The sequence below is a fragment of the Mus musculus genome, chromosome 8 (assembly GCF_000001635.26).
Source record: "Mus musculus strain C57BL/6J chromosome 8, GRCm38.p6 C57BL/6J".
Taxonomy (NCBI): domain Eukaryota; kingdom Metazoa; phylum Chordata; class Mammalia; order Rodentia; family Muridae; genus Mus; species Mus musculus.
Genome location: NC_000074.6, coordinates 88,113,029 through 88,136,402, shown reverse-complemented (window position 1 = coordinate 88,136,402; position 23,374 = coordinate 88,113,029). Strand labels below are relative to the sequence as shown.

Genomic DNA, 23,374 nt, shown 5'->3' with positions numbered 1-23,374 from the left:
CTAAGCCAGATTCACCAAGATCATATGAAAAAGGAGATGCTTCTCTATTCACAGACTTTAAAGTTTGTGAAACATCAAAGGAGTGAGAACCATTTTGATTGCTTCAAAAAAGAAACTTACTTCTGAAAGGGAAGTTGCGTTGCGTGTCTTCAGAACAGTCTGGCATTAGCCCGTTGCTCTCACTGTCACTTACCTCCCACTTTGCTGATTATGTAAATGCTGCCAGCTCTGAAAAGTTGCTCTCAAATGGTCTGCTGCCCAGTCCACTCCACACGATTCATTCATCCTCAAGCAAGTCTATCTGCTCGCTCAAGTCAAAGTGCTTACTTGCTATGCCTTAGGGACTGCTCGAGGAGCTAGAAATAATAGCTATAGCCTGGTCCTGGCATCGTGGGTTTTACAGAGCATTGTAGCTCTAGGCTGCCGCTAACAAAGTTACTGTAGATGTGCATGTTTAATACTTATACTGACTGGATGGAGAGGCAGGAAGATCTCTGTGAGTTCAAGGCCAGCCTGGTCTACATAGTGAGCTCTAGGACAGCAGCCAGGGCTACATAATGAGACCCAGTCATGAAAAAACAAAGCAAGCAAACAAACAAACCAAAAGGATAATTATTCTGAGGCTGGAGAGATGGCTCAGCACTGGCTACTCTTGCAGAGCACACAAGCCAACTTTACATGTATATCCAATTATATCTCTTCTAGGGGAGAAGAACCAGGTTCTAATCAAACACTCAAAGGAATTCCAACCCTAAGGGCCTTAAATTTTTCTTTGGCTTTATACTCTTGGAGGAAATTCCCAATTCAAGTCTGTAAGAGCCATGTAACAAATGTAAAAAATGATGTGTTTCTTGAGTAAAAGCCAATCACTATTAGATCATGAATAAGGCATGAGGAAGGCTAATAGTCTACAACTGCCATACCTGCAACTGTTTGGTCTACAAGGCAGAATTACAATAAAATAGGAGCTGGAGATAGCCTAGCGGGTAAGAAGCAGTAAAAGCACTGGCTGTTCTTGTAGAGGTTTGGGGTTCAATTCCTAGTTCCCACATGGTGGCTCACAACCATCTGTAACTCCAATTCCAGGGGAGCTGATGTTCCTTTCCTACTTGCACAGGCCATAGGCACACAACTGGTACACAGATATACATAAAGGAAGAACTCTCATACACATAAAGCTAAAGCTCAAGGAAAATATCTAATTTGGAGTTAGCTTGTATCTGATACTTAGAATATGTTTATTTTTTTATAGTTGCAGACACAATAAACCAAAGAAAATCTCTAACCACTAGTTATATATAAAGTATTTATTTTTATACACATATTTACCTACAAAATTTACAGAAAATGAAACAATGCAAAACACATAGAATACCCTCTTAGAGAGTTCTTAGAAGCAGAGGGTTTTATTGCTGCAATTCAAAGAATGTGATTTTATACCCAGGAAAGTAGAGATGAATACATGTAAGTTAAATGGCAGCTTTGTTAAACGATTTTGTCCTGTTATTCAAATTTAGTTTAATGTTGGATGAAATTTAACATATTGCTCATGAAATAATTTAACTTTCTCAAAATCTTCTAATAAACAGGTAAAAGGCACCTCTAGTACTTTAAGCATTTACAGCAATTCCGACAGTTTTATTTTAAGGGCTACTGTAGTACACGTGGCTGTTGCGCATACACAGTATGCCATCAACACTCTCCAGCAGAGAGAGCTGCAGGCTCTGGTTTGTAGTGTGGTTCTGTGTTACTAGTGATGGACGGGGCCCATCAGCTACACCAGGACGGTATTAGTGTAACACGTCTACCACAGCATAAAATCCAGTCACCTGAAATAAGGACTGTCAAATTCCCAGATAATACATAATTTTTTAACTTGTACATTCAGAAGAGTTTGGGGTGTTTTTAAATTTTTTTTTTTTAAAAAGTAATTTAGTGTTAAATGAAAACAATTTACTGAAAAGTATAATAGTTGCCAGAATCTAGTATCAGGCTTAACAAAAATTGTCAAAACATCTATAAATTTTTCAACATAATGGAGATGAGATTTGCTCAGTCTAAGTGGAATTTGATGTTGTTCCTGCAGTGCAATGGGAAGAGGCATTATGAATGAAAGGCACACGTAATAGCCAGTTTAAGGAGCTGTGGAGATGTCAAGCAGATGGTTCCTCAAATACTGGTGCAGGAGAACAAAGTCCAAACATTTTCCTCTTGGTTTAACATTGGCATTGATTTGCTATTTACAATAGTTTGCAAAAATACATTATAAAAACTGAAGGAGGTTTGGTTTCTAAGTTTAACTTAGTAATACCCACATACTTCATCCGCAGAGTTCTGTGCAGGGGCTGAAGTGCTGAAGTGACACTAATACTGAACACAGGTAATCAAAGGTACTGAGGCGCTGCGAGCTCAGCCAGCATCATCAACATCATCTGGGCCAATATTGCACACTTCTTGTCAGTTGCTGCTAAACCGTCACATGTCCGACTCCAAAAGGAATCCTCTATGGCATTTTGCTGTATCACTCACTTGAGAAAAGACTGGTTTAGGTTCTCTAGCAACAGTGCGGACTGTCATTGAACATGAGGTCTAGGTTTCAAAATTAGCTTTCCTGTCTGTAGAAAAGAAAAGGAAAAAGAAGTCAGTTCACAATTCTATTTAAAATACCACCAGTTATTTTTGAACTTTTAAAGCCATTTTAGGACCATGGTGTATCAGGAAAAGGCACTTGTTGCCAAGGTTGATAACCTGAGTTCAGCCAAAACCAATTATGATAGAAGCAAAGAACTACCTACCCCATACACCATAGCTTTCTCTTTCCCATGGGCACTACGTTGTGCATATGTGCGTGTACACACACACACACACACACACAAAAACATACACACCATCCATCTATCAATAAATAAAAAGGTAAAAACACTTCTTTTAAAAGGGGTATTTGGTGGAGCCAGTGAGATGGCTCAGGCAGCAGAGGATCCTACTCACAAGTCTGACAACCTTTGTTCAATCCCAGGGCCCAAATGTGGAAGGAGACAAATGATTCCTATGATATGTGTCCTCTGATCTCCCCTGCCTATCAGTCGCTAGGATTAACACTACATCACTACACCCAGCATCATCCACACTTGTCCTGATGTCTGTTATGATTGTCAAATGCTTTATGGTAACATTGTCCAGTTAGGCTGCCACTAGCCTTACGTAGGTAAGTACTTGAAATAAAACTAGTTTAAATAAAAATGTTTTATAAAACACAGGAAATGTTGAGGAAAATACCAAAAAGGGGGAGTGTGAGGGCATTAAAAAAAAATTACACTAACTAGAAACTGCAACTTTTATAGATTTGGTGTATTTTTGTTTGAGACAGGGTTTTCACTATATAGCCTTAGCTGACCTGGACTGGCCTCTGGAACTCAAAGAGATCCACTTGGCTCTGCCTCCCAAGCGTCGTGATTTTTATATCTTATTAAAGTAAATTTTATTTATAATACATAAAATTATTTTGACAAAATGCTTCTTTCCACATAAAGTTTTTATTTCCTTAAGTTAAAAAGTAAACTAAAGGGCTGTGTGGTGGTGGCACATGCCTTTAATGCCAGCACTTGGGAGGCAGAGGTAGTCAGCTCTCGAGGTTCAAGACAAGCATGTTCTATAGCGCATGTTCCAGGACCGTCTGAGCTACACAGAGAAACCCTGTTTTGAGAAACAAACAAAAAAGTAAACTTAGTAGCTGAAGACACTGCTCAGCAGTTAGAGCAAACATGGCTGCTGGTTGAGATGGAGCATGACCGTACTCCCTACACTTCCGAGGAAAAGGCAGGAGGATCTCTATGAGTTTGAGGCCACCCTGGTCTACAAATTGAGGACAGCCAAGGTTATTACACAGAGAAACCCTGTCTTGAAAAGTAAACAAACAAAACAAAACAACAACAGAGCCAACATGATAGCACACAACTATCTATAACTCTAGTTCCAGGTACAAACAAGGTGAACAGACAAATATGCAGGCAAAAATACCTGTACACATAAAAATAAATCCTGGGATCTGGAGAGATGGCATAGTGGTTAAGAACATTGGCTCTTGTTCTTCCTGAGGACCCAGGTTCAATTCCCAGGACCCACAGGGCAGCTCCCAACTGTGTGTAACGCCACTTTCAGGGGACCCAACATCTTCACACAGACATCCATGCAGGCAAAACACCCAATGCACATAAAAATAAAATAAAATAATAAATCATCTTAAAAAAAAACAACACAGGGATATGAATACTCAGGTACTGCTGGTGGTCAGAATATTCTAAGAAATACTTTCGGATCTTTTTGTTTTGTTTTAGTTCGCTTTTTTTGAGACACAGTTTCTTTGTATGTAGCCCTGGCTGTCTGGAACTCACTCTGTAGACCAGGCTGGCCTCAAACTAAGAGATCTGCTTGCCTCTGCCTCCCTAGTGCTGGGATTAAAGGTGTGCACCACCACCACCTAACTAAGAAGTGTTTTTGTAGAGTAGAGCAACAATACATAAAAACTAAGTTGTAACAGTGATAATAAAGTAGATACCATATAATCCAAACTATTCTTTTTAAGGGTTTATCTGAAAGAAGCTAGATCGGGGCAGGATTTACACAGATGTGTTGGTAAACTATTGTTTGGGTGTCTACTGTGTGCCAGGGACCGTGTGAAGTGCTAAAAGATTTAGTAATAAACCACACAAAGCAGCTTCTACCACAGTGCAATTTAATTCCAGTGGGAAACAAACACACACACAGTATGAAGGATGGCAAAACAACTGTATGTCAGATAGGGGGTTAATTTACAATGCAAGCATTATGCAACTAGACATAGCAACGATTTCAACCGAGATAATTTGGGTAGAGAAATGAGCCTGGGACTTTGCATGTGGTTAATGGCCAATAATTAGTGACTCTTAAATCCTAATGTTGGGTCAACATGTTCCTTTACTAAAAGCTAGTAAGAATACACAACAAAATGTAAAAACATGATTAATCAGGAAACTAAGGCACAAACGAGACATACAGGTTTGAGACCAGCTTCAATAACAGTGAATTCCAGGCCAGCCTAGGCTACAAACCAAAACCCTGCCTCAAAATTTAAAAAAATAATAAAAATAAAAAGGATTCAACTGTCGATCCAACTACTTTGTCTGGCACCACTACCTGTAGTTGTCCTAAAAGGCTCAAGTGTTACAGGCCTGGCTCCCAGCCAGTAGCATGTTAAAGTAACTCAGTAACGGGGACGACATCATCAACGGAGCAAATCACTGGTGCATTCAGAGCCACGGCAGCTGGGGCCTAGTCGGAGGATACCGGCCACCAAGGGGAGAGACTTTGAAAGATATTTTGTTTCAGGAAATGATAATGTAAACCAAGCTTGTCTCTGTCTCCTGAGGGCTGGGGTCAAAGGTGTGTGCCAACAAGCCTGACTAAAGGGTTTCAGGTATAGGCTTGTTTTGTGCAGACAGGGTATTGCTATGGTTAAGACCCAGGCAGGTCTTAACCCTTTCCTGCTTTTCTCAGTCAGTATTTTTTATCTTCAGGCTAGCCCCATATTTGTATACTGCTAAGAAGAGCCTTCAACTTTGATCTTCCTGCTTCCACCTCTCAAGTGCTGGGATCACAGGTGTCCACCATCATACCTGGTTTCCTGTGGTGCTGAAAAGCAAACCTAAGGCTTAACAGATGTTAACTTAAGCATTTTACCAGCTCAGGCTCTGCCTTCACTCTTGGCTCTTCTGCCTCAGTTCCTGAGTACTGAGGTTACAGGTGTGGGCCAACATCCAGACCTAAAGCACCCAGAGGTCTGCTTTCATAAAACCAAACATGTCAGTATTCCCTCCCCATTTTTGTTTCTTTGAAAGAGTTTCGCTATGTAAATCAGGGTGGCCTTGAACTTGAAGCAATCCCCTTGCCTTCCAAAGGTAGAGATTATATATGTCAGCAGTAATACCTGGCTACAGGTCTACTTATTCTACTGAAAACTACTTACATCATCACAGGACATATTGTATTCTGCTAATACCGTTCGACATCGAGCAGCTATACTGAACCAACGTGGTCAAAGGAAAATTCCCAATGCAAGTCAGGCGTCTGTTATGGTTTAGCCGTGATTCGTTGCTCCCAAAGGCTCAAGTGTTAAAGGGTTGGTCCCGAGCCATTGGCGTATTGAAGTAAGTGAATAACAGAGGGCCAAACGTCATCAACGGCGTACACCACGGCACATTCATAGCCAGGGGAGTGGGACTCAGTCAGAGGATACAGGCCACTGAGGGCTGACTTTGAAAGGCACAGTTTATTCCTGAACCCTTCACTGTCTCCTGCCACCATGAGATGAGTGGCTTTGTTTTATGCCATGCTCCACGCCATGCTCTATGCCATGACGGGCTGCCTTACCACAGTCAAAACACAACTGGACCAGTCAATCATGGTCTGAAACCTCTAAAATCCCGAGTCAAGACAAATCTCAGGTATTGAATCCACAGGGATGGAACGTGATTAACATAAAGCTTCTAACAACCGCTTAGGAACCAGGGAAGGTTCTTCAGCTTAGTTATGATAACAAAATTCAACTCGTGGTAAAGGATACATTGATGGTGCGACTACTCTTTTGTGTATTCCAGCAAAGAACAAGCCTATTAGAGTTATACAGCTAATAGTGAAAAACGGATGGTTCCATAATGACGTGAAGAAGGACACCTGCAAGAGAAAAGTGTGAGATATAAAGTCTTAGGGTACTATACAGACATTTGTAATGTTCTTATCATCTAAACCACAAGGACATGAAAACTTCCAACAACTCTAGTTCTCTTTATTGTGCTGTAAAAACAAAAGTCATACTGTATCTTTTTAGTATGGTAAGATAACAGCAACATATGTCATTCATGCCAAACTCTCTAAACCATTTCAAATTCATTCCTAAAGATGAGGTCTACACACACACACACACACACACACACACACACACACACACACACAGAAGGGGGCGGGGGTAAGGGGGGAGAAAAACACAAGAAAGGGCCTGTCTGTCCTGGATTCACTTCTTTTTTTTTTTTTTTTACAGATTTATTGTATGTGTACACTGTAGCTGTCTTCAGACACACCAGAAGAGGGCGTCAGATCTTGTTATGGATGGTTGTGAGCCACCATGTGGTTGCTGGGATTTGAACTCGAGACCTTTGGAAGAGCAGTCAGTGCTCTTAACTGCTGAGCCATCTCACCAGCCCCTGGACTCACTTCTATAGAACAAGCTGGTTTTGAACTCAGTGATCACCTGTCTCTGTGGGCTTAAAGGGGTAGCACTGGCCTTCAGTTTCAATGAAAACACAGATTAAATGTGATTTACATATCTTGCGGTCAAAAAGCTTCCTCAAGGTACACACCTTTAATTTCAATACTCAGGAGGTAGAAAGGTGGGTCTCTGTGAGTTCAAGGCCAGCCTGGTCTATCTAGGTAGTTCTAGAATAGCTGCATGGTGAGACATTGTCTCAAAAAAATTAAAACTAACCAACAAAAGCTTCTTTAAGAGAATTGGACCTGCTCTGTCATTCATGACCTGGTCTCACACTAACCTTCCTCTCTCCTCACTCCCTATCCTCACTTCCTTGTTAGCTTAATTTTGACAGCTTCTCCACCACCTTTGCTTGAAATAAATAAATGAAGCTTATTTGTAATTAAAAAAAAATAGCTGCTTTTAAAGCTACTTGAATAAAAAATGATGAAGTAAAAACTATGACATTTATAAAATAAAGTTGCCTTTGAAGCTGCTCCGATTCTAATGGCCACAGGCCACTGAAGTGGGGAAACTGGCTAGTAGGTACCTGTAAAGAACTAGAACTCAAGAGAGAAAGAAAGGGTTTCATTTAGATCTGGGCATAATGAAATGGCTGCAGGAAAGTAGGGAACACACAACTCTAAGACTATGTAGAGAAGACAAGAGTCCACCAGGATCCATGCTTGGAACAAGAATGGCACCAACAGCAGAAGGCTGGGAAATAAAACCAACCAAGAAGGGAAAGATGAACATGTAGAATGTCTAGAAAACTAAGCAAATGGACTGATAACTACACAGAAGAAACACTTAAGGGAAACACAGACACCTCATGGATTAAGAGAGACAGCTAAACACACACACACACTCAAAACAAAGAAAAGCACAAGACATATGTGATTCAATAAGGCCGGGTTAAAGAACAAGACTGAAAAAACTAGGAAATGTTCCTGAGATGAGGTCATGCTGAAGACAAACTAACTCCCAGAGATCTTTCTTTGGTTTCTGTTTTGAGATAGGGTCTTTTTGCAATCTCTGCGGTTGCTTGCCACCAAGCCTGATAACCTGAGCTCAATCCTCAGGAGCCACATGGTGGAAGGAGAGCTAACATCTCTGAGCTGTCCTCTGACCTCCACAAGAGTGCCAAGCTCTCAGTATGCGCCCCCTCCTCTTTCTCTAAATAGATAATTCAATTATGTGTAATTTAAGGACATTTGAGGGTTTTTTCTGTTTTATTTTTGTTGACAATTTTCTCTATATATCCCTAGATCTTCTAGAACTCACTCTGAACCAGGCTGACCTCAAATTCAGAGAGCCATCTGCCTCTGCCTCTGCATCCTGAGTGCTGGCATTAAAGGGTGAGCAACCAGGCCTGACTGAAAATCTGAGGTTTGACTTCAAGACGGATGGCTATGTGTCTATACAATGTTAGCACATACAGTACTTTGTATTTTATGTGTGCATATGTGTACAGTCAATGTGTGTGAACTCACTTGGGTGTGGAGGCCACAGGTTGACACAGGATTCTTCCTCCATTACCCTCCTCCTTATGTTTTAAGACAAGGTCTCTCGCTGAATCCGAGTTCACTGATTTGGCTAAATGGCCAGCCAGCCAGCCCTGGGATCCCTGTGTCCTACCAACCCTGTTCTCCACAGCACCAAGGTTACAGACACAGACTGTCACGCCTGGCTTTTCCATGATTGCTGGAGTTATAAACTCAGGTCTTCATGCTTACACAGCAGGCACTCTGCCCACTGAGCCACCTCTTCAAACCCAATATTTAATATTCTCAAGTTGTTTGGTTGCTTGGTTTGTTTGTTTTTTTTCCTGTTGTTATTTAGCAACAATGCCTTACCATGTAGCCCAAGCTGGCCTCTGTGTCTTAAACCTCCTGGTTCAGTCTGCCACGATGCCAAGATTACAGGACCGCACTACCACAGCTGGCTGTATGTTTTATTTTAATTAGGCCAGTTGTTCTAGCTTCCTTCCCTCCATGGCAACAATCAATGACATCGAAAACAGCAGTCCCTCCTCCTTTCAGGAGTCTGCAATATCCTCTCTCTCCCTGGCTTTTGTATTCACACCTCCTGCTTCAGACACAATTGCTGGTTAGAACTCTCATCAGGTTTGGGGTTATTAAATACTGAAGTAAAAAGAGCCAACCCTAAGGCTAACTAGCTATCTTCTCACCTAATTTTAAAAATTACATTAACTACATAGTTTTGGGCCTATTTCTGATTACATTTAATTCTTCATTTTATTAAGATCTCAACTAGCTGAAATCAGCTTATATTTTTCTCAATTAGAAGTAGACTCATTTCCCAAGACAGAACTTTTCAATCTTCTTGCCAGCCTCCTTCCACCCTTCCCCACAGATGAGTACCAAGTACAGCCTTCAGATCAGAGTTCTACAAATGAACTCATGAGAGAATTATCTGTCTGCAACAAAGCCCCTTCTATTAACATAAAACTCCAACATCAAACTCCCCTGCTCCCCACACTATCTCTTTAGTGGACAGTCAGGGAGGCTACATGCTAAGCAGTGCCCCTGGCTGTTGGAACTGCCACCTGGACAGATTACAGAAGCCTTCTTAGGGTCCCCTCTGGATAACATAAAGAGACAACACAGAACAACGGATGTAGTCTAGAGGGCTTATTTTTAAGGTTTCTGAAAATTATGAGACTGACTAAACAGCTGAAGGAAGGTAATCACTGAAAAACCTGAGAGTTGCTGGGTGTGGTGGCCTGTGCCTCTAATCCTAGCATTTGGGAGGTGAAGGAAAGGGCAGGTGCATCTCTGTGAGTTTGAGGCTAGCTTGGTCTACACAGCAAGTTCTAGGACAGCTAGGACTACACAGTGAGACCCTGTCTCGAAGAAAGAAAAGAAACGGAAAGAAATGAAAAGAAAGGAAGAAAAAAAGGAACCCCGCCCCCCACACACAAACAAACAAAATACAAAATATAAAAAAAGAAAAGAAAAACCCAAGACTAGGGGTTTTCTAATAAAAAAAGATTGAGCTTGAAATTAAGGCACTAGAAGAAAGAGATAGAAACTTCAGAAACATTTTATCAGCTTTCATCAAATAATCCTTCAAGAGCTAACATTATGAAACTGGATATTGCATTTGGTATAGTGAAGCTCCTACACAGTGCCCAGTGGGAGACCCCTCGGTGTTTCCTATATTAAACTCCAGGCAAGAAACTCGGAAGGACTAAAGGAGAAAACGAAAAGCTTTACTAACTCAAGGGGTTAGCCCGTGTTCTCTTCAATGACAATGACAACACACAGAATTAACTATGACTCTGTGGGTCAGGTCACTTAGAGATCAATTTATAACTCAATTCTGTCAACTTCAATGAGCTACATAGCCTAGAAATCAGTGACTTGGTTTCTTTCCTGATTTTGGTCACTTGGTTTAATGTTTATCAGTTTTTATCAGTTATATTTGTCTTTTTAAAAAGCTGGTATTAGGGGCTGGTGAGATGGCTCAGTGGTTAAGAGCACTGACTGCTCTTCCGAAAGTCCTGAGTTCAAGTCCCAGCAACCACATGGTGGCTCACAACCATCCGTAATGAGATCTGACTCCCTCTTCTGGTGTATCTGAAGACAGCTACAGTGTACTTAGATATAATTAAATAAATCTTAAAAAAAAAAAAGCTTGTATTAATGACAGGAGATGAATAGAACCAAAGGAAAAGAATGTTCATGTGGAAATAGAAAAATTAAAAACATGAGTTAAGAAATATCAAACAGAGTAAATTTTCTTAGATCTTTCTCTTATGAAGATAAGTAACTCACAACAGCCAACTAGAGCTTCCCTTAAGCAAATGATTACAGGGCATGTTATTAATATAAGGATTAACATTATTAGTAGCAGGTAAAGGTAGCTCGGCATATCTCATAATTAACATCACTACATCCAGTATCTTATTTAATCTGCTAAAGACTTTAAAACAAAATTTCTACCTTTTGTGTCTCAGGATCTATTAGCCAGTTCCAGGCACCAGTAGCTGTACAGACAGACACCACTATAAGAAGCACTGATGAGAGATAAACACAAAATTAGTAAGCAGACACACCCTCCACCCCTTCAGTCTTGATACCACTTCCAGCAGTGCTTAAGAGACACAGCCAAAGACCACAACATTTGATGGAAGCGGATCAAGAGTCAGACTTGCCATTTAAGGGACTCTCTTCAACATTCTGAACCCTGGGAACTGAAGGACAACAGCAACTTCCTGCTTCTTGTTTAGAATCCATGAGAATGAAGAGTAATACAATTAAAACCAAGAAGCTAGATGGCAATATTTTAACATAAGACCCCGTGTCAATGTGAGACTTCCACGGTGGTTTTGGGTTGATTTTGCAGATCTTGTACACTCACACTGGAAAAGAAAACCCCTATTTTCTAATGTAAACACACAATCAAGGGCTCCTTTCTGAACCACACAGCAGCCGGGGGTGGGGGGGGGGGTGTTTCTAACTGAGGGGCTGTGCCATGCAGACTACTGCTGCGAGTTAAACAAAGGTCAGTGCTGATGAGGTGCAGTCACTGTGGAGCACACCAATCAGTTCTCATTTTTTATAGGGACTGAAAGAAAAGGACGGAAGGGCTAGTAGACACCAGAAAAGGTTTAGTTTTTCCCACCAAGCTTTTTTATGAGAGAGAGAGAGAGATAGAGAGAGAGAGAGAGAATGAGTGAGTGTGTGTGTGTGTGTGTGTGTGTATGCGTGTGTGTGTGTGTGTATCCAGGTGTGCGCCATGGTGCACATGTGAGGATCAGAGGTGCCTGTGGGAGCTGGTTCTCTCCCTATACCAGACGGCTCCTGGAGACTGAACTCATGTAATCAGACAATACCTTTACCTGATGAGCCATCTTGCCAGCCGGCCCCACCTTAATCTAAACAGATTATGAATAAATTGAAGAAAAAGAATGAAAGGACGCCGGGATTTAGCTAATGATTTGGAGCTAAAGACAGTTCTTTTATTTCAGTCACGCTTCATAGATTTACACATGGGAAAATCATTTTCAGAGAACAGAAACATAGTAAAATTCTAATCATCTGGAATTTCTAGAGATAGGGGTAATAAAAGAAATCGTTTTAGGTATTTAGTAATAGAATCAAAATTATCTTCTCAGCTAAGAACAAATTAAATTCAATCTCTTATTCTGTATTTCCAGAAATACATATATTATATTACATAGGTACTTTTATATAAAATGACAGATCTAATACATGCTTTTATTTCGTTGGTACACGAGCCAGGCTGATGGCACCTGCGTGAAGCACATGGAAAGTAAAGTGTGTTCATCGTATGATAGCTGAAAAGACAGGGCAGCATATTTTAAAAGGCTTTCTTTCTAGCAATGGTTTGGGAGCAGCTTCTTTGTAAACAAGAACAGCAAAATCACTACTTATGAATCTAACAAATCAAAACATAGAAGGTGGCTACAGCTTCACAAAGGACACTAATAAAAATCATTTAAAAGTCAAGACCGCCGGGCAGTGGTGGCACATACCTTTAATCTCAGCACTTGGGAGGTAGAGGAAGGCGGATTTCTGAGTTCGAGGCCAGCCTGGTCTACAGAGTGAGTTCCAGGACAGCCAGGGCTACACAGAGAAACCCTGTCTCGGAAAACCAAAAAAAAAAAAAAAAAAAAAAAAAAAAAGGTCAGGACTCCCAACTTCAGTGGCTCTTTCAGTCCTGCAGCCTGAGCCACACCTTGAATTAATGCATGTCTTCACAGGGCTGGACAGCTCAATAGTTAGAGCATGTGCAGCAGAGGACCCGGGTTCAGTCCTGAGTACACGGTGGCTCACAGCTGTCCTGACTCCAGCTCTAGGAGGTCCAGCACCCTCTTTGTGCCCTCCTTGGGTACTAGGCATGCACATGGTAGTACACAGACATACATGCAGGCAAAATCATCATACAGATTACGATAAAAATAAAAATTAAATCTGTCAAAGAGATCGGCCTGGAGACCAGTGGTTAAGAACACTTGTTATAAAGGACCTGGGTTTGATTCCCAGCACCCACATGGAGGCCCACCATCTCCTCAGACACCAGTTGCACATGTGGTGCACAGATGTACATGTAAGCAAAACGCTCACGCACATAAAATAATAAACATCTAAAAGACTAACAAAAAACCCCAAAACACAAAAATATCAGACCTCTGTGTTGTCCTGTGGCTCCCAAGAGAGCATGTTTAACAGATGTAAGACCCTGGATCTTAGTCCCAGCACTGACTGCACTCAGAGGCAGGAATGAAATCTCAGTAGTCCATTTCCTAAGACCAGCCCAAAGCTGAATGCTGTAACACATCTGTGGTCCCAACAACTGGAAAAGCAGAGGCAGGAGGATCACTTGAACCTAGACCGAGCCTGAATAAGGCAGTGAGATCCCACATCCAAAAAGGTAGCGAGGGGCAGGAAGGAGGAAGGGAAGAGACAACTTGATCTCAGTGCAGATGAGAGGAGCTGTACTGCCCACATTTCCACTATGCCCCTTCCTTGGGGCAGTAACTACAAATCATTCAAATCATACTTTCCCGCCTTCCTAATCCATAAGAATAGGCAGTGTAAGGGGAAATTCTTTTCTGGGTCAGGTTTCAAAGCACACCATCACGCTGTATTAAAGTCCAACTAAGGAGGTCACTGAGATGGCTCAGCTGGGAACGACACCTGCCAACAAGCCTGATGACTTGCATTTGATCCCCAGGACACACAGGGAGATGAAGAGAACTGGTTCCCACAAACTGTCCTCTGACTTCAGCATGTGCTGTGGCATGTGAGTGAACTTGTATGCATGCACATATGTGCACAATAAGATCATATAATTGTTTTAAAAATCAACTATGGAAAGTGTCATAACCTTTGTTTTTAAAAATATCTATGTAATTTTACGTAGATATATCCATATGTATCTGATTGTATGTATGTACGTTATATATATGCAGAGCCTGCAGAGGTCAGAAGTTTGTGAGCCACTATATGGGTACTGAGAACCAAACTCAGGTCTGCATGAACAGTAGTAAGCACTCTTACTACCTATCTCTCCAGCCCTATATCATAACCTTTATACATGTAATTGAATGCTTTTTTATTTTTAAAGCAAAAGCTTTGTGCCTGCTAAGCAAATGCTCTACCAAGGAGTCATCCTAAGTCAAAATATTTTTTTCAAAAAAGATTTATTTTTTTTAAAGACTTATTTATTTATATGTATGGGTACACTGTTGCTGTCTTCCGACACACCAGAAGAGGGCATCAGATCCCATTACAGAGGGTTGTAAGCCACCATGTGGTTGCTGGGAATTGAACTCAGGACTTCTGGAAGAGCAGTCAGTACTCTTAACCACTGAGCCCCCAAAAAGATTTATTATTTTAAATTATGTATATTTGTATGTGTGTGTTCATAGGGGTTTGTGTACATGTCTGCAGAATCTAAAAGATGGTGTCAGATAGCCTGGAGCTGGAATTACAGGTGGCTGATGTAAATGCTGGGACCCGAACACTGTCCTCTATAAGATCAGTATGCACTTTGAACCACCAAGCCACCACTTCAGCTCCAAAATATGAGTTTTCTTAACAAAATTGTATTTCGATAGCTTGTAGGCAAATTGTGTGTTGCTTAGGGAGTTTCTTATGTGTGTGTGTACATGTTCATGTATGTATTTACACTGTGCATGTGTGCGCACAGCCAAAAGTCAATGTATAACTTAATTTATGAAACAGAATAGCTCACTGAATCTAGAGTGATTCACACAGTACTAAAATTTTTATCATGTTTTTAATGAAAGTTACAGCCGGGCGTGGTGTCGCACGCCTTTAATCCCAGCACTTGGGAGGCAGAGGCAGGCGGATTTCTGAGTTCGAGGCCAGCCTGGTCTACAAAGTGAGCTCCAGGACAGCCAGAGCTATACTGAGAAACCCTGTCTTGAAAAACCAAAAAATAAAAAAAGAAAGTTACAACTTTTTTTTTTTTGGTTTTGGTTTTTTGGTTTGTTTGTTTTTTTATTTTTATTTATTTATTTATTTATTTATTTATTTTTATTTTTCGAGACAGGGCTTCTCTGTATAGCCTTGGTTGTCCTGAAACTCACTCTGTAGACCAGGCTGGCCTCAAACTCAGAAATCTTTCAGCCGGGTGGTGCTGGGATTAAAGGCGTGTGCCACCACCACCCAGCTGAAAGTTACAACTTTTAATTAAAAATATGTCTCTTAAGGCTGGAGAAATGGCTCAACCGGCTGCTCTTCTACAAGTCCCATGTTCAATTCCCAGCACCCACATGACAACTTACAACCCTCTATAACTCCAGTCCTAGAGAATCTTTTGGGGACTGCACATATGTAGTATACAAACATATGTGCAGGCAAAACACCCATACATAAAATAAAAAAAAAATATTATTGGAGGTGGGGTTGGAGAGATAGCTCAAAAGTTAAGAGCACTTGTTCTTGCAGAGAACCTGGGTTCAGTCCCCAGCACCCACACAATAGCTTATAATCACTAGCAACTCCTGTTGCAGGATATAAGGTACCCTCTTCTGGACTCTGCAGGCAACAGGCATGCACTTAAAATTAAAAAATATGTATTTTCATAAAAAATAACAATTCAACCATATAAAATAGTCTCTCCTTTTAGGGTAGCCAGTTATAATTTCCTTTTTCTTTAAAAAATTATTTAGTGTGTGTGTGTAGCTGCATGGTATATATAGGCATGCATGTCATAGCACAGCACAAATGTGAAGGTCAGAAGAGAAGTTTGTGGAGTCTGCCCTCTCCTTCCCCTTTAAATGGCTTCTGAAGATGCAACTGAGGGATATAGGCTTGAACGGCATACACCAGAGCTATCTTGCCAGCTCATAATTTTCTTAAGTACTTCTGTGTAATACGTTGTCAACAGCACTAAGTAATACATTTAAAAGTTGTCTAGCCAGGCTTGGTGGCTCACGCCTTTAATCCCAGCACTCAGGAGGCAGAGGCAGAGGCAGGTGGATTTCTGAGTTCGAGGCCAGCCTGGTCTACAGAGCGAGTTCCAGGACAGCCAGGGCTATACAGAGAAACCCTGTCTGGAAAAACAACAACAACAACAACAACAAAAAACAAAAACAAAAACAAAAAAAGTTGTCTAAACTCAGAAATCTTATAGCTTAGTAAAACAAGGATTTACTAGTCAAAAGTTTTAAAGAAAGGGAGTCGTTCCTACTTAGGAATAAAGCTATCAACCACACTTTATTTTCCCTTAGAAAGCATTCAGCAACTTACTTCTCCAACGTCCAGTGGCAGGTTGCAAGCAATGAATATATTCAGTAAGTCTTCTTTCGAAAGCCTTGAGATCTAGGTAAAGAGAATTCAGTTCTCTATCTGCTCTTTCTAGTCCGAAATGAAATTTGATAAAATGAAATTTTAGATCGACAAACTCCAACAGGTCTTGCACATCAAATTACTTGTGTCACGCACCGTTTGCTTATATAATAACAATTTTAAGTACACAACAAAAACATCATTTTTCGTTCATCCCAATTTCTGGAAACCAGTTGGTCTACTTTTAGAAGCTTGAAAACTGGTATGCTGGAAGACCAGCAGCAACTTCAGCCAAGAGTCAAAAGCTAAAACTGGGGGGTGCGGTGGAGGGTGTTTACAAATAAATGGACCAAACTCCAGCTTAATTCTAATTCTGTGGAACCAAGAACTTCCTGTTGAAACATCAAAATCCATGAGGTCTAATTGACTGCAATTATCCGATTCCGGCCCTAGCTCTTATCATTAATTGATGGCTATGTAGTATGGGCTTACTAGACTTCCATACACAGATAACGGGCTGTACAAACATACTCCCTTATCCTCCTAGGAATGGGTCGCCGGTGAACGTCCGGCCAGCAGCAGCGCCTACGCCTTGTGCTGTGGCAGAGCGTACCTCTGAATGAAGTAGGGTGTTATTCCCACAGAGGTGTTTTTTAAAAAATCAAAATAAAACAAAACTTTGAAAGGCCAAGAGTACATCTAAATTCCGGCAATTACAGAAGCCAAGGAAGAAATTAGGGTTACGGTTCGTTAGGTTGTCAAACAGAAAATGAATTCGCACTCTATAACTCGCAAGGGCTCGTCACTGAGACGGGGGGGCCCCCGAGCCCCTGCGGGGGGGGAAGGCGGCACCCCTCGGCGGCCGTGCGCCCCGCGTCCCCGCCACGCCGCCCTCGCGACCTCCTCAGCCTCGGGACGGGACCCGGCGGAAGACACACTCTACCTTCCGCTTGTTCCAGCGAGTTCATGTCGGGCGGCAGCTCCGGTCACCGCCACGGCCCGGTCCTCATCGCAGCCCGCCCTCCCCGCCCCGCCGACAGCGCCAACTCCCACCTCTAACCGCTCCCTTCAGCCCCTCCGTTTGGCACCGCCCATTTTCTAGAAACGTTGAGTTTATTGGGTAGCTCATCCAGACCCCTCAACTAAACTAGTTTTCTATTGGCTAATTTCAGCAAACGCCTTCGGGAACCCAGCGCTAGATGTTCAACTGGAAGGGCCGAGAATAGCGAGCAGCTAGGCTGATATAGCCATGGCGCCGCCTCCTGCCTCGGGGAGGAACTGAATTCTGTCCAAGCATACTTTATTTTTAAGCTTGGTTGCTTTCTTAGTTCTTAAAACAATGATTGAGCGCCCACTAACTTCTGGGCAGTATTTTGGTTGCTAAGGAGAGACCACCAATCTATCCCTGCCCTCAAGGAACTAAAGAGAAACTGAGATATGTTCAGCAGTAAGTACTAGAAGCGCCCCCAAGCAGATTTCCTTGATTTTGATTTCTCTTCTTTAGATATCCAATTCCTTAAGGAAGGATTTCTTTCTTGGTTATTTTCTCCTCATGTCGTCCAATATAGTCATAAAGAATGCACAAAGTGCCGGGCGGTGGTGGCGCATACCTTTAATCCCAGCACTTGGGAGGCAGAGGCAGGTGGATTTCTGAGTTCGAAGCTAGCCTGGTCTACAGAGTGAGTTCCAGGACAGCCAGGGCTAAGAGAAACCCTGTCTCGAAAAACAAACAAACAAAAAAAAAAAAACCAAAAAAACAAAAACAAAAACCAAAAAACAACAACAAAAAACAAAACAAAACAAAAAAAGAATGCACAAAGTATGTCTTTGTAAGTATAACAAAAATATGTACAGGGTTAGCAAAATTAACATTTGATTAAAATGACCTGTTATTTCTGTTTATTTCCTGGTGGTCATTGATTCATTCAAGAGGTATTTATTGCATGACATGCTACGCATTGTATTTGTCCCATATTACATTATATTTATGACCACGGTAGATAAGATTGCATTCCTCACAGTGAAAGGTTTCAGGGAGCAATAAACATAAAAGTAGGCAACTGATTTCAGATAACAGTAGCTCTATGGAAAAAGCAACCAATATTAAAGACAGGAGGAAGGAGGTCCAGAAGTGTTGCAAGGAAGTTTGAGCTGAGAGGCCCAAGAAGACGGAAAGGATCCAGCCACACAGATCAGGGCTGAGAAGGTCTTTGAGCAACACCGCCATGTTCCCAAAATTGATACATTGTGTGTTTTACTAATCAACCTTTGCCCTAACTCACTTATCAGCTCCTGACTCCTTTGTTTTATAGACTCCTCTACCCTAGTAGCACTTTCTAAACTTTCCCATTAAGGAGCCTTCTCTGGTCCAAACCCTTTACATGCATTATCTCATTTAAACTTTTACGATGACTTGTTTGTTTTAGAGATGGAGTTTTTCTCTGTAGATTAAGCTGGTCATGAACTTGCTACAAAGGTCCATTCTGGCTTCAAACTTGCAGTCCTCCTGCTTAAGCCTTTCAAGTATTCAGGTGTGAGTTGCCAAGCCTGACTTAAAGATGTGTGTGTGTGTGTGTGTGTGTGTGTGTGTTATGTTTTTTTCCAAACAAGGTTTCTCTGTATAGCAACCTTGACTGTCCTGGAACTCACTTTGTAGAGTAAGCTAGCCTAGAACTCAGAGACCTACCTGCAGTGCTGGGATTAAAAGCATGGTACCATCATGCCCAGCTTCGAGATGAATTTTTAATGTTATGGATCAAAACCTATGAGTTATAAAATATACTTATTAGATGATGACATCTTGATGTTTTGAGCCAGGGTCAGACATATTCCTGGCTGTTTTGTAACTCTCTATGTTGACCAGGTAGGTTTTGAGTTCACAGAGATTTTCTTGCCTTTGCTGGGATTAAAGGAATGCTACACTACACCCTTGCCCATAGCCATTACTTTTTTTTTTTTTTTTTTTTTTTTTTTTGAGACAGGGTTTCTCTGTGTAGCCCTGGCTGTCCTGGAACTCAGAAATCCACCTGCCTCTGCCTCCCAAGTGCTTAAAGTAATTAAAGGCGTGCGCCACCACCACCCGGCGCCATTTCTTTTAAGAACAGAGGCAGCTGAGTGTGGTGGTACAAACGTTAAGTCCCAGCACTCAGGAGGCAGAGGCAGGCAGATTTACCCAGGGAGCTCCAGGCTAGCAAGACTACACAGTGAACTCTGTCTTTTTGGTTTTTGTTTTTTCTTCAAGACAGGGTTTCTCTGTGTAGCCTTGGCTGTCTAGAATCTTGCTCTATAGATCAGACTGGTCCAGATCTGTCCCCCAACCCCCTGCTATCCGACTTTTGCACATCCCATACCTCCTCCCCACCCCTCACTGGCTGTTCTTGCAAAGGACCCAGGTTCAATTCCCAGCACTCACATGGCGGCTAATAAGTGTCTGTAACTCCAAATCCAGGCGTCTAATGCCGTCTTCTGTCCTTGAAAGGTACCAGGCACACAAGTGGTTTAAAAACTTATATTCTAAAAAACTCCTGGAACAACTAGAAGTGGATAAATTCCTAGACACTTATAATCTACAAAAATTAAAACCATACAAATAATTTAAATAGATCCATAACAAGCAAGGAGATGGAAGCAGTAATCAAAAGTCTCCCTGCATGGAAAAGGCCGTGACCACAGGAGTTCACGGCCAAATTGTACCGAACCTTTAAAGAAGATCTAACAACGAACGAAGCTCCTCAAACGGTTTCATGAGCCAGGAATGAAAGGAAGCCTCCCAGCCACATTCTGTAGAGCCACGATACCCAAGTGCATGCTCCATAACGCAGGAATGGAAAGAACCCTCCCAAACGCACCCTACAGGGCCGGCATTACCATAATACCCGACATATAAGGACATGACAAAGAAGAAAATGATAGAGCTGTTTCCTTAATGAATTCAGGCATGACAATTCTCAGTAAGATCCTGGCAAACCAAATTCAAGACACCAAGTTGGTTTCATTCCAGAGATGCAGCGATACTCTGACGTACAATAGTCAAGTCAGTAAGTGTAAGTTGGCACATAAATCTTATTCAGGACAGAAAAAAAAAAAAAACAAAACATGTTCAAGTTAGTCATGATGGTGCACATGTTTGATCACAGCACTTGGTGGATGCAGGAGAATCTGGAGTTTAATGATATCTTCAACTATATAGACAATGTGAGGCCAGCTTTGGTATGTGAGATCCTGTTTCAAAAAAAAAAAATACAGAAAAAAAATCAGAAAGAAATCAATAGGATCATTTCAATTGATACAGGAAAGTTCAGATCACTTTATGATAAAATCTGTGAGAAAATGAGGAATTGGAGGAATGTATTTACTGTGTGGCAGATCTTTCCTGGGAAGAACCAAGACTAGAGTGATAAAAAGCTTAGAAGACTCCCTAAAAGACAAAAATTTTAGATTCAACAAATAGAATCATTCCACAACAAAGGCCTTTTTGTACAATGGATGTATGGTACAATGGCTGTATGGTGGCCCTGGTACATTCCTTCTCAAATAAGGTTACCTTCATCATTGGTACATAGTCAGGGGTGTTTTCTAGTAGACCTAAAGATAGAAATGTATTAGAGTTATTATGAAATCATATTATTAAGCAAGAAGTTAGTAGTAAGGTAGAGAACGCTCCAGTGACATATTTCTAGTCACCCAAGAAAGGAAACTCACATCAGAGCAAAGTAATGATTGTCCAACTTGGTACCAAAGGGTCTTTTATTGGGATTACTAACAGAAGTGCAAGTGAGGGACCCTTCTAGGAGTAAGGATGGCTCAAAGCAGCAGCCACATTGCTGAAAAACCCACCCCGGTCCAGGTGAAGACTCACAAACTTTCAGTGAGTGCTAAAGCTGTCTGCAGAGCTGTGGAGCTCGAAGGCCACTCTGAGGAAGAAATGCAAGTGGCCAGTAAGTAGTTGAAAATATGGTTCCATGTTCTTACCCAGCAGGGAAATACAAATTAGAACTAATTTGGAATTCTATTTCACTCCAGTCAGAATGGTGGCTATCATCAAGAAACACATGTGACAACACATGGAAAGGAAATTATAAATTCTAGTCAGCCCATATAGAAGACACACAATCCTTCGGGTACTTTACTTACAAGCTGGAAGCCTAGATTGGGCATTTGGTAACTACTCTAACTTACATTCCTGGTCACTTGCTGTTTCTTTTGGCTGTGTGGTCCATCTCCTCTCAAGGTGGCTTTTTCTTCTCTTCTGTGTTCTTTCTTCCCTCCTTGTCTCTACCTGGCACCCTCAGCCAGGTAACCGGAAACCCTCCTGTTGCGTGGAATTCCTTAATCAGCTCTATGCTCCCAGCCACCGGCCAGAGCCCTCTGGATTTGCACCAGCTTAGTTTTGATATACCTTGACTAGCTCAATGGTTGGTCACTTCTAAAACTCCCCACAGCCAGCAAACACTCCCCTCCAGCATTCCTGAATTAATACCTCATAAATCTGTATTTTATCTTTGTTGCCCTGGCTCCTTCTGGGTGGCCCCCTATCTCTGCTGCCAAGACATTACTAGGCAGCCCTTCCAGGAACCACTTTCCTTCTTGTACCTACATTTCAACTGTTACTCCCTCCTGTTCCTTTCCTGCATCCATATGGCCTGCCCCCTCTCATGGTGGACCCTCTCTTTCTCCTTTCTTCCCCAAGGGAACCCAGAAGTCCCGCCTCTTTCATCCTGCCCAGCCATTGGCCATTGGCTCTGTATTAATCAATCAAAAACCAATGGGGACAGGGATCTTCGATGTTTGGACACTCAGATTCCCAATTTGGGGGCCGAATTAAGACAAAGCATTAAAGCCAGTTCCCAAACACTCTCCTACCTCTATTGCCCAACCACAGGGCTTAGCCTTTCATAGACCAATTAACTTGGAGGACAAGATTCACACAACAAAAGCTGGTGTATGTGAGCATTTCCTTGTTGGAGGCAACCAGATCTTGGGGACCAGTATTTAGCACTCGAATGCATAGCAGCACCAGACCAACCCCCCAACAAATACGTGTTGTGTGGGGAAAGAATATTCTTTACTTTTTACTTTTATGTTTATGTATGGGTTTCTATGTTGCTACGTGCACTTGTGTCCTGATGTCCCCTGCCCCCAGAGGCCAGAGGCACCTACTTCACTTAGAGCTGGACTCATAGGTGATTGGCAGCCTCCTGATGTGGTGGGTGCTAGGTACCAAGCCCAGGGCCTCTCTATAGCTCTGGCTGTCCTGGAACTCACTTTGTAGACCAGGCTGGCCTTGAACTCAGAAATCTGCCTGCCTCTGCCTCTGCCTCCCGAGTGCTGGGATTAAAGGCGTGCACCACCATGCCCGATGAGTTTCTAATTATTGATTTTTGGGACTGTAAACTGGTGTAGACACTTTGGAAATCAGCATGAAAGTTCCTCAAAACCTTGCAATGGAGCTGCTGTATGACCCAGCTGTGGTACAAGTACACAATGGAATTTCACATGGGTGTAGAGAAATCGACAACATGTTTAAAAGAAATTGGGTACAACTGAAAATCATGTCAATCAAAATTAGCCAAACCTAGGAAGACAAACATTGCATACTTTCCTTATATGTAGGGCCTAGATTTAAAACAGTTGGATGTTTATTTTTGTGTGTATGTGTGTGTGTTCTAGTCCTGAAACTAGAAAAGTGATCATGAGAGGAAAGGAATTTTTTTTTTAAGTTTTTTGAGACCAATTTTCTTTGTGTACCCTTAGGAAATATGTATTTCGTTTGTTTTTTTTTTTT

General features: G+C 41.7%; 1 protein-coding gene and 1 long non-coding RNA gene across 4 annotated transcripts in view; one reads left to right on the top strand and one right to left on the bottom strand.

Annotated features, from left to right (window-relative positions):
• Positions 1–1,205: 1,205 nt before the first annotated feature.
• On the bottom strand, positions 1,206–17,687 carry Cnep1r1 (CTD nuclear envelope phosphatase 1 regulatory subunit 1). 3 transcript variants are annotated; one of them, NM_029074.3, is made up of 6 exons: positions 17,534–17,644; positions 16,552–16,623; positions 11,248–11,321; positions 6,599–6,708; positions 6,002–6,056; positions 1,206–2,615 (listed from the first exon to the last, which is right to left on the bottom strand). In NM_029074.3, exons 1-6 carry the CDS (start codon positions 17,556–17,558, stop codon positions 2,574–2,576), a joined length of 378 nt encoding a protein of 125 aa, NP_083350.2. In that variant the 5' UTR covers positions 17,559–17,644; the 3' UTR covers positions 1,206–2,573. The 3 variants fall into 3 exon arrangements, with proteins under 3 accessions (NP_083350.2, XP_011246722.1, XP_011246723.1); XM_011248420.2 differs by lacking the exon at positions 1,206–2,615 and adding an exon at positions 3,902–4,170 and having other exon boundaries at positions 17,534–17,687; XM_011248421.2 differs by lacking the exon at positions 1,206–2,615 and adding an exon at positions 4,716–5,667 and having other exon boundaries at positions 17,534–17,687.
• Positions 17,688–17,795: 108 nt separating this feature from the next.
• Gm2716 (predicted gene 2716) overlaps positions 17,796–23,374 on the top strand; it is a 73,710-nt gene continuing 68,131 nt past the window's right edge. The window contains exon 1 of the long non-coding RNA NR_151771.1: positions 17,796–18,037. This is a non-coding gene — a long non-coding RNA (predicted gene 2716). The remainder of the gene's footprint in view (positions 18,038–23,374) is intronic.

Coding starts and splice junctions, on each gene's coding strand:
- Cnep1r1 (XM_011248420.2), bottom strand. CDS start 17,558: ATGAACTCGCTGGAACAAGCGGAAG. Junction 16,624..17,533: donor CTCGCTGGAACAAGCGGAAG/GTAGAGTGTGTC, acceptor CTCTTTACCTAG/ATCTCAAGGCTTTCGAAAGA. Junction 4,171..6,001: donor ACAATATGTCCTGTGATGAT/GTAAGTAGTTTT, acceptor GTCTGTGTGAAG/ATGTTGGGTCCCCTGAAAGT.